Source organism: Meriones unguiculatus, chromosome 17 (assembly GCF_030254825.1).
Source record: "Meriones unguiculatus strain TT.TT164.6M chromosome 17, Bangor_MerUng_6.1, whole genome shotgun sequence".
NCBI lineage: Eukaryota > Metazoa > Chordata > Mammalia > Rodentia > Muridae > Meriones > Meriones unguiculatus.
This window is the reverse complement of record NC_083364.1, coordinates 13919376-13930976: the sequence shown is the minus strand read 5'-3', so window position 1 is coordinate 13930976 and position 11601 is coordinate 13919376. Positions and strand designations below refer to the sequence as shown.

Sequence of the window (11601 nt, the reverse complement as noted above, 5' to 3'; positions counted from 1 at the left end):
ATTGAATAACAACACAAATGTAAGATTTACTGCTAATAAAAAATTAAAGTTTCCTGTATAAAAATAGATTATCATGTAGTTGGCAATATTCACACTAAATATATTAAGTCTATACCAATAGTGGGGCTAAGGTGACAGAATATAAATATTAACATGACATATTAAATTTCAGCTTAATATATACAAAGAAAACATCTTCAAAAATAGCTTAAGAATATATATATTTATATATATAATATATAAAATATATTTTTATTTATATATAAATATTTGTTTATTTACATATATATATAAATATATATTTATTTATTTTTTTGGAATAAACAGTTTAGTACAGCCCTCAGCAGGGTGAGGCTTCAAGGAGTCCCGGGTTTACAATGCACATCTAGCATTAGTTACTCCTCTCCCGAGAATAAAATAGATGTCTTTACTTCCAGGCTGGGAAGTATCTTGAGATGTCCCCGGCGCGTTTCTTACTTCTCCTGGATTGCTCGGATCCCGTGAACAGCAGCACACTGTGACACTTCTGTGGTAGCACACAGTACCGGAAGGCAACCGGAGATTCACTCGGAGACAGGCAACTGGTGGCCTTCCTTTCAGAGATAACTAATGCAAACAAGCAGTTGAGAACGAAAGGCCGAAAATCGCCAGAAGCCATCCACTGCCAGTTAGCTAAAACTTGTGAACAAAAACAGCAAAATTCAATCCAGCGTCAACCTCAGTCACAGATAAATCTCGAAAGCCGCATGCTTGTGAGCATGCGCTGTGCAGTCCGGATAGTTTCTAACTTTCGGTGGGCACATGTGTCTTCTGTTGTTGTTGTTGTTCTGTCCCGACAGGGTTTCTCTGTGCAGCCGCGGCTGTCCTGGCCACAGTCTTTACACTCAGAACTTGTTCAAGGCTCTTCCACACCCAGTACCTGCAGTCCTTAGCCTCACCTGGGAAAGAGCTCGGAGCAGCTGCCTCGCAGTGGCCGCCAGGGGGCGCTGCTACAGTAAGCGCTTGTGCAGGATCTCCCACACCATCTTCTTCCTGAACAGAGGCATGTGCTGCTGGGAGAAGGTGATGGGCTGGCCCCTGGAAATGTAATCTGCATATTTACAGGCGAACACGCCGCAGTCGCCCCCGTTCAGCTGCTGAGGAATCTCCTCTGCCGACATGCTGTGTTGCTTCCACTCCACAGGGCTCAGGTCGCTGTTCCTTCTCGCTTTGCTCTCCTCCCGCAGATAGCAGAAAAGCAGCTCAAGGATGTCGGGTCTCTTCTGTCCCGTGGAGTCCATGTAGACAATACTCTTCTTTCTTAAGTCTGTGACCGCCAGGCTCCAGTGCATGCCCAGGTGAACTGGGACCAGGAGAAGTTCCTTGGCAAAGATGTTTACTGCCCGGGTCCATCTTCTGACTGACCTGTAGCCACCAGACTTTAACTTGGTGTAAAAGAAGGTATTAAATGCGTGAAGTGCCGGGTAGCCTTGACTTTGATTTCTTTCCATGAGAAGATTCATGTAAAAATTGATGACTTTGTCGTTGAGCCACTGGGTGTTCCTTAGGGTCCACAGGTCTCCTCGAGTCATTTGCAGTTTGAAGGCACAGCTCAAGATCTCATCTTTTGACCCAGGGCCTAGCGCACTGCTGATTTCTTTCTCCATGTCCACTGTGACAACAGGACCACGGTCCAGCCCTCTGCCCTTCTCTTGGTCTTCAAGAGCCTTTTTCTTGACCTCAGGTGTTGACACTTTGCTGCTGGGCATGCCATTGCTGACACTGTCTGTGCAGATTTGAGGTGTTTCCGATTCATGATTCTGCCCTTCAGCACAACCTTTGAGAGTCTTGGAGGTGTCCATGGTGCTTGTGTGAGTGCTGTGAGGGCCAGAGCTCACGGGGACGTCAGGTTGGAGGAGTTCCAACAGCCCTGGGCACTTTTCATTGTGGTGTTTCTCAACTTCTTCCTCCCTGTTGCTGTGGGGGGGCTTGAGACCCTGGCCTCCACCCACAGACTCCTCAGTCACAGCCTCTTCTGGGGGGCCTTTGGCACACTCTGGGGCCATTAGCTGTAACGGACCCTTTTCCTGGGGTGACCATATTCGGCTCTTGTCAGGCTCTTCATCCCCAAGCTCTGTTTCATGCTGTTCCTGTTGCAGCTTCTTCCACGACTGGACTGGCTCTTCTGAGCACACATCATCCTCTTCCTCTTCTTGGCGTTTCCTCTTCTGGCCTTTCTCTGGCTGTTCAGGGCTTATCGTTTTACCCTGCTTGCAAGGCTGCCTTATAGAGGGACTACTTGTATTGTCTTTGCTCAGCTGTTGGCTGCCGGCCATGACACAGCTTTCCGATGTCCAAGTCAAAGTGCAGGTCAGCTGGGCGTTCTGTGGGAGTTCTTGGGTTGTCCTCTTGATGGCTGAAGGCACCTTAGTCTACTGGGAGATGTCTTATCCACACAAGATAAGGTGGTTCACGGTCAGAAACCGCAGGGGAAGAACACAGGTTTCCTTTGGCGCTGGGGTCAGTTAGGCCACCAAGACAGAAGGAGGTCGCAGTGTCAAAGGACACTTCTCACATAGCTGATCTTCTCTAATCTTGTCTTTCGGGTGGCATTTCCTCAGTCCCCCTATAGAAAGGTCTGTGGAGTTCCCACTCTGCGTTTTGTTTTTCCCTACTGAGGGAGAAGGATCGCTCTAGGGCACAAGGAGCCTCTGTAGAACCTGAAATTGTGGAAATCACAATGATTGTCAGAGTCTTTCAGCCAAAGACAGCAGTCAACACACGTTAGAAGCAAGACTACTGTGTGCCTCCCTCCACTGTCACCAAGGATCTGGAAGGCCAGTTTCCACAAAAAACTGTGGTTTATGATGTGGTTTTATGCACCAGGGCAACATTCATTGGTGAATGGAGGCCCTGCCCACCATCGCCCAGGTCTAGGGTCTTAAAGCTTGTTTTCATTCCTGGAATTCCTGTTGGAACTCCTGCTGGCTGAAGCAAACCCAAGATCAGTAAGAACTCAGAGGAGCACATATCATGAATAAATAAATGTAAAAAACCCCCAAGTGCTGGGATTAAAAGCGGCAGCACCACTGCTTGGCTGGACAGATCTTTTCAGGATGACTCAGCAGAGATGGCTCCGTGGTGAAGTGATGCTTTTCTAGAAGACCACACATTGATTTCCAACCCTGTCTTTGCAGCTTACAATCACCTGTAACTCCAGTGCCAGGGGAGCTGACACTCTCTTCTGGCTTTAAGCAGGAAACGCACACACACACACACACACACACATACACACACTGCTCTTAAATATGTGAGAGTAAAACACTCATACACATTAAAAATAAATCTTAAAAAAATAAAAGCTAGGATTTGTACTAAGCCTATTTCTCTTTTTCCCCCCAGAAAAACAGTGTACCGGAGAACTAAGTAAAAATCATTGCTAAAATGTACAAAACAAAATTAGAAAAAAATGTAATAAATGAAAAGATAGTTATCCTTTCTAAAAGCTTTTAGAAATAGTTTGAGAAGCTTCTATGTCCTTAAACCTTGAAAGACAGAGACCAAACCATGTGTTTAAACCTGCTTGTAGCTGCTTTTCTCACACCCAAAAATCTAGACACATAACCATATCTCCATAAAACTCATATAACATGTGATTTATCAGTGGCGAAGCTTTGTAGATTATATATGATTTGATCGTTGCCAAACAGAACGGAGGACCAAGGAGATGGCTCAGCCTGGTTAGCTGCTTCCTGGCAACTCTGACCAGTTCAGGGCAATTCCTGAGTCACTCAAAATAAAAGACAGAACCCAGTCACCCGAATTATTCTCCGACCTCCACGTGTGCTGCGGCAAGCCAACAGTTGCTGCACCCCCAATGCAAATAAATAATGAACTGCAATAAACCCTGCCAGGTGAGCAAAGAGAGTGGCATTTTATCCTAGTGGATCGCGGTGGAATGGCCATGCCTCTCACCCTGCAAATTCAGGCAACGGCCACAAGAGGGCAGAGAGAAACCACAGAGAAGAGCGCGCCTCTCAGCTCTTTCCTGCCTTCCTCTCTGACCCAAAGGAGCTTCTCAGAGCAGAGAACTGCAGGGGCAGAACCAAAGCATCTGGACAACTGGGCTCCCCTTGATTACAAGGCTAGCAGGTTTAGTCAGGGATCTCGAGAGTAACAGAACACACACACACACACACACACACACACACGATAGATAGATAGATAGATAGATAGATAGATAGATAGATAGATAGATAGACAGACAGACAGATAGATGAGTTTAGATAGATGACTTACAGGCTGAAGTCCATCTAGTCCAGAGATGGCTGCCTATGAATGGAAGGTCCAAAAGTCCAGTAGTTTTTCAGTCCATGAGTGTGGATGTCTCAGCTGGTCTTCAGTAAAGGCTAGAATTCTACACAAGTAGACCGCAAGGACAGTGAAGGAATGGACTTCTTCTCAGCGAGGCAGTAACAGGCAAATAGCAAAAGCTCCCTAGTTCCAGCGCCTTTTATAGAGGCTTCTAGCGGAAGGTGTTGCCTGGATTAGAGGCTCGGCTTCCCTCTTCAAAGATGCGGATTAAAATTAAGCAAGGAATCCCTCACAGGTGTGCCTTTGCATTTTGGGGTTTTACATAATACCAGATAACTGGAATCCAGTTGACAGTCAAGAATGGCCGTCTCAGCTGCCTTTCCAAGCCCCACTTCATGTTCTGGACACAGTTTGACATTTTTGACATTTAACCTTGTGTTCTTTCTTTCTGTAGATTCTGGTGTGTGTTTGTCTGTGTTCACGTGTGTACGTGTGTGCATATGTGTGTGTGTGCCTGTGTGCAGGCTCTCTCAAAGAAGTCAGCATGTGTGGGTTGAGTTGTGGGGCAGCAGAGCTGGGTTGGAGTGGAGTGGAGCTCAGTTGGTGGAACGCATGGTCCAGCAAATAAGAACCCTGGGTTTGCTTCCCAGACCACACACAACTGCATGTGATGGGGCACGCCTCTTCTCCTAGCGCTCTGGAAGCAGAGGCAGGAGAACCACAAGTTCAAGGTCATCTTAAGCAGTATAGGGCTTTCACAGTCTGCCTTGGATACAAAGAGCCCCGAATGATAAAATATAGGATATAGGAAGGGAGGTTGTAGATCAGCAATTACTGAGCGTATGCCGTGCATAAACAAAGGCCACGGTTTAATCCCTACCAGCTTCAAGATCCCCGAAGTTTGTTCACTCTACGAAGCTGGCTGTCTAAGCTGGTCCTCAGTATATGTTGAAATCCCAAAGAAGTAGGCTACAATGCCAGTGAAGAAATGCCTCAGCAGCAAGATGGATGAACTTTCCAGACAGAGGGAGAGTGAGTAGACAAAAGACAAAGACTCCCTTCTTCCAGGATCTTTTATGCAGGCTTCCACTGGAAGGTGTGGCCCAAATTTAGTGTGGGTCATCTCACCCCAAAGCATCCCTCTCAAATAACCCAGTCCAGGAAAATCCCGTCTGAAGGGGGCCAGCTTCATGGAGGGCAAACCGATTAGATGCCCAGTGCAGAACAGCCTCCTGGAAGCTCCTCACACCAGCAACGTTTTATGGACTTAGCAGGTTATATTTGGGATTATGCATACTGATATACATATTTGCAATGCCATAACAATGAATGAAAGGAGAGGAGGCCATGGATCTGAAGCAGAGTGGGAGGGGAAATGCCAGGGTGTGGAGGGAGGAAATGGAAGGGAGAAATGTAATTATAGTATAATTTCAAAAATCTTTTTAGAAAGTTAAAAAAAAGAAAAAAAAGAAGGTTCTAAACTAAAAAAAAAAAAAAATTAAAAAAAAAAAAAAAGGAAAGAAAATTCCTGACAGATGTGCCCAGGTGCTTGAGTTTTAGTTGATTCCAGATGTGATCAAGTTGACAACCCAAGATTACTCATCATACATGACATGCACACAATGGAAGAATTTTCATATGAAGAAAAATTATGGCTGAACATGGATAAGGTATGTCAAGTGAAATAAACCTGATAAATGTTGTATTATCTCACCTCTGTGAGATAATATAATCTGAAAATCTCTGGTTCATGGAAGAGAAGAATACAATGATGGTTTCCCAAGTCTGGGATGCGAGCAAAAGGAGGGGAAGACAGACCTCCGACACAGGTTATCAGAAGTACTCATCTTGCGTGCCTGAACCTGCTTCCCAGTGGCAAGGTGTTACAGGTCCACAGGAAAGAGCAGACAGCAGGAAGCAAGAGTCAATCCGGGCTCAGGAAGATGTGTGCTGGGATTACATCCTCGTTATGTCTGATTTACAGAATCTTTAGCCTCCAGATTCCATTTAGGAATATTAGGGCAATATTGGTGTCATCTTGTGGGGTTCTTGTTAGAATGTGTGCAAAATGCTCACTTTAGCGAGTAATCCCCAAACGTGGAAATGTTAAGCCACGAACACTCACCATGTCGTATGGATTGCTGAGTGAACACAGTGGTAGTTAATGTTGTCAACTTGTGGGGGTCCAGAGGCATCCGGAGACAAACCTGTAGGCATGACTGTGAGGGATTACCTACCTGGGAAAACCCACCTTAACCTTGTGTGGGGCTCTATTCCATAGGCTGCGCTCCTGGACTGAATAAAAAGCTAAGCAAAACTGACTATGAGCATTTAATTCTCTCAAGATCGAACAAAATACCCCAGGTTTCCCCTGAAATCCCTTCCCCAGGATGGACTGGAATGCAGAATAAAACCCGTTATCTCTTGTGCTGTTTCTCATGGGATACCTTAACACAACTTCCAGGTAAATTTGCATTACAGAGACCCTGGTGAAATCAAGCGTGGGTAAGGCATTGTCTCTCATTTTTAAAATGTTTCCTGTTAAAGTTTGTTGAAGCTCAGTGTGGTGGTCGAGGAGAGGAGGCACCATGAGTTTGAGGGCAGCTGAGCCACACAGCATCTCTCTCAACAGGAACAGCAAGAGGCTGAGGCTGTAGGCTGATGCTTCCTGTGGCACCTATGCTGTTCTCAACCCACGGGAGAAAGCACCCCTCCTTTCTTAGCCTCTAGATGCTTCAACTATAGGCCCAAGGTGGTTTGGGTTTGTCCCCATAGGCTCTGCTGTTTGAGTGTTAGGCCTCTTTCTGTTTGTTTGTCTCTCCGTTGCTGTCTCAGTATGGAAGCCCTCACTGCCGCTCCACCCCCATAACTGCCTGCCACCCTGTGTGACACTGTGGTGGTCATGGACTCACCCTCCGAACCTGTGAGCAAGCCCCCGGGGAAAGGCTTTCTTTTGTAAGCTGCCTTGGTCATGGTGTCTCTTTACAGCAACAGAAGAGTGACTAAGACAAGGCCTAAGCCAGAGGCCCTTCTGTTAAGCAATTCTAAATAATCATCTCAATAAGAGGTTATTCCATTCCAGGGATCTAAGAACTAACACATTTTAAAGATGAGGAAACTGAGGCCTAGGTAGGTAGTGATTTTTTTTTAATATACTATTTAGCAGCAGAGCTAGGATTCACCCCTGAGCCCTCTGTACCTCCAACTCCGTTCTGGGCTCAGGCAACAATTCCTCTCTAGTAGTTCAGTCTCTTCTCTCACATTGCTTTTCTCAGGTACAAATACGGAATAAACACCAACAGCACCATGGGTGATAGGAATCCCAGGTCCAGGCTAGAGAGATGGCTCAGAGTTCAAGAGCACTGGCTGCTTTTCTAAAGGTCCTGAGTTCAATTCCCAGCAATCACATGGTGGCTCACAACCATCTATCATGAGATCTGGTGCCCTCTTCTGGCCCGCTGACACACATGCAGGCAGATTACTGCATAATAGATAAATAAATAAATCTTTTTAAAAAATGGGGTATTCGCATTACCTTAGAAAAATATGAAATGAAGAATTCCAGTTCCATTTAAATGGATCCCACTTACATGTAACTTTGATTGTGACCCCCTCAGGCTGCCTGTGTCAGCTCTTGCTCTCCCCAGGCTGACCCATCCTTTCTCTGCCAGTTATCATTACAGGACACCAATCTCATCAGGGTACTTCTCTGCTTAAAAGGCTCCCAGTGCTCTGCCCGGCACAGGAGGGCTCCCTTGCGCTGGGCATTCTGGAGCTTCTCTGTACACCGGCTCCTTTGTCAGATCCACATGCCATCAGGGCAGCCCAGAACTGTGTTTCAGACCCCGAGGGCTCAGCGGTGAGTCCTAGCCCCCCCCCCCCACTTCCTCGCTTCAAAAAAAATCACAGTCTAACCTCATGTGCAGTACACAGAAAAACAAGTCCTTTGGTGCTGGAGCCCAGCTGCCATTCTCATTCCATTCTCATTCCATTCTTAAGACCACAGCCAGATTGATTGTTAAAATGTTTATTGCTTATGTCGTTCCCTCATCAGAACACTACAGGTCAGTCTTCTGTGAGCAGACGTTATAGTTTTTGACTGCTCACCTCAGTTCCTCTACTTCCACCTTGCTGGCCTCCCTACCAGTTCTTGGGCATACCAAGCACAAGCATGACCTTCATCTTTGTTTATTCTCTACTCTTCCCCACGTCTGCACTAGCCTGCCTGTTCACATACAGCTCTTGATTCTGAGCCCTTGACAGTGAAACATTCAGTAATCACCCATAGGAAAATGCAGCCCTGTCACTCCAGAAGCCCCTCTGTGCTTTTCCTCACAGGGCTTTAGACTTTCTAGAATATGTCCTGACTTAACTCAAAGACCTAATGCCCACCACTGGATACAGCACAGCTGCATCAGAGTAAGATAAGAGGACACAGCACTAGGGAAATAAGATTGAATGAATACACCCATTCGAAGATTGATCACCGGGTATTTTTAAATATACAGCAATAAAATGTTCAGATTATTTTCAAATGTTCAAAACAAAAAACTTGTTTTAGGCAGTCTCATGTAGCACAGGCTGGCCTCAAACTCGGTATTTAGCCCAGGATGATGTTAAACTCCTGATTCTTCCTATGCCTCCCAACTTGTAGAATTAGGGAATTATATACCCAGTTTATGGATAGATGATGATCAATACTAGGTCTGAGTTCTAGCAGCTGGGCTATACCCACACCCCCAAGCCTTCAAGAAGTTTTAAGAAATGTGTTTGGTCCAACATTTTCAATGCCTCTCATATTTATCATCTCTATGATGTGTTCACATTTTTGATAACTGACATTAAAAGATTTGCTTCAAAAAAGATGCCATAGGAAAGTAAAACCTTACAGGGATTTCTTTGTTGTTTGTTTAATTTCCTAGGTGGCAGCCTCAGGAGACAAATGAAAGTCTTAAGAATTACCAAGATGCTTTGCTTCAGAGTGACCTCACTTTGTGTCCTGTAGGAGTGAACACAGAGTGTTACAGAATATATGAGGCCTGCTCGTTTGGCTCCATTCCTGTGGTAGAAGATGTGATGACAGCTGGCCACTGTGGAAACATGTCCAGTCACCACAGCGCTCCTCTGCAGTTACTCAAGGCCATGGGTGCCCCCTTTATCTTCATCAAGGACTGGAAGGAGCTTCCTGCCATTTTAGAAAAGGAGAAGACTGTAACTTTACAAGAAAAGTTTCAAAGAAGAAAAATGTTACTTCACTGGTACCAACACTTCAAAACAGAACTAAAGTGGAAATTTACTAATATTTTAGAAAGCTCATTTTTTATAAATAATAAAGGTTAATCATACCTAGTTGTAAGTGTGTGTTCTTAAGTGTGAATATGTACAGCACTTGATAAGGTGGCTCCATCAACTCAGTTTCACAGAAGGGACCAAATGTTCTCCTTTTTGGCTACTGCTGTATACAAGATCAAAGAAATGGCGATATTTTACTGAGGCTGACCTGGCAAGATACTTAAGTGGTTAAAGGTGCTTACTGCCAAGGCTGATGAGCTAAGTTCAGTCCCCCAGAAACCACACGGTAGGAGAGAAGTGAGTCTCATGTGCTGTCATGTGACCACCCCACCAGCATGCACACACAAACACATCAAATAGGTGGATAGATAGATTGGTGGATGGATGGATAGATAGACAGGTGACTCAGGTTCAGTTCTACCGAGATCAAGAAGCCAGCATTTACTGACTGTGCTCACTGACTTTAACCCACTTTAGGTGCTGGAGTGCTGGCTCAGTGTTTGAAAGTGCTCACTATTCTTGCATATAGCCTGAGTTCAGTGCCCAGCATGCATGGCACACACTCAGCCATCTGTAAGTATTGCTCAGTAGGTCCTGACATGTTCTTCTGTCTTCCATGCACACAAGTGCATATGACACATTAAAATAAAGAACTAACTGATAGAGTACTATTTACTAGGGCTGACATCTGGTCATGTCAGTAGCAGGATATATGCTGAACAATGGTACAAAGTTATATAATGTCAATGAATTTAATGGCTCTACTATACAACATGGAAATTATTTTAATATAATTGAAAGGTGCCTGAGTGGATGTTATGTGCTTTCACAAACTGTATCAACTCTGAGGTGATTTGTATGTGAATTAGCAAGTTGTGGCTAGTACACAATGTATATAGTCCCAAAACATTGCACTTGATAACACGTTCTATTTTATATACCAATATTAGAAATTGCAAACTTTAGGGAAACAGCATCATATGTTAAAACACTGGTTATTGCAGTCAGAAAAAAAAAAATAAAAAACTTGTTTCCATGAGGATTTTGGGGGGAGCTTGAGGGAATTTAAAAGGTGATCTAAAATCTTTTACAACGGGTTCTGCTGAAATCATGCTAAAAGTTCAATAGTACTATTATTCAAGTAAATACCTTTCACAACTTGTCCAGACCAACAGATACAGCTGTGTTCAGTCAACATAAAATCAGATACACTGAACCAGATAGAAGAAAAAGCAGGCAACAGCTCTGTACTTACTGGCACAGGAGATGAATTTCTGAACAGAACACCAATCGCACAGGCAATAGGATAAATGGGACCTCATGAAACTGGAAAACTTCTGTAATACAAAGGACACTATCAATTAAATTAGCACCCTACAGAATGCAAAAAGATTTTTAACAACTCCACATCTGATGGAAGACTAATATCCAAAATATGTAAAGAACTCAAGAAACTAGATAACAAAATAAGCAAATAATCCAATTAAAAATGGAGCAGGGGCTACAGGTTAGTCAAAAGATGGATGCAGGCACTAAAGCTCTTCACAAAGGAACTTATTCTGGTCCCAGTTGACAATGTGATCAACTGCTTGAGCTCCAGCTACCAACTAGGTCTTCCTATATATATATATATCAACTATACCCTTGAATTGTGGAATACAGAATGAACTCTCTCCTTGCTTTGTCAAAATATTTTTTCATAGTAAACAAGAAAAGGAACTAATACGGAAAATTGGTACTGGGAGTTGGGCTGTTGTACCCTGACCATGTGATTCTTAATACTTTGGAAGTGAGTTGCAGAAGAAATGTGGAAGATTGGAGAACTTCAGGCGACAAAGCCCTTATGTCAGGAAACAAGAGTCAATCCGGGCTCAGGAAGATGTGTGCTGAGATTACATCCTCGTTGGACCTTGTTCTTCTTTGCAAGCACTTTACTGATCGAGCCTTTTCTCCAGCCTGGATCTTCTAATGTCTTTCATTAAACTCTTTATTTATATGCGTATTGGATCTTTTTGT

General features: G+C 44.3%; 1 protein-coding gene across 1 annotated transcript; it reads right to left on the bottom strand.

Annotated features, from left to right (window-relative positions):
- Positions 1 to 989: 989 nt before the first annotated feature.
- LOC132648630 (sentrin-specific protease 2-like) lies at positions 990 to 1709 on the bottom strand (the record flags this gene model as incomplete). Its single annotated transcript, XM_060370851.1, has 1 exon — positions 990 to 1709. A coding segment is annotated over one exon (720 nt), but the record flags the coding sequence as incomplete, so codon positions are not given.
- Positions 1710 to 11601: the final 9892 nt, after the last annotated feature.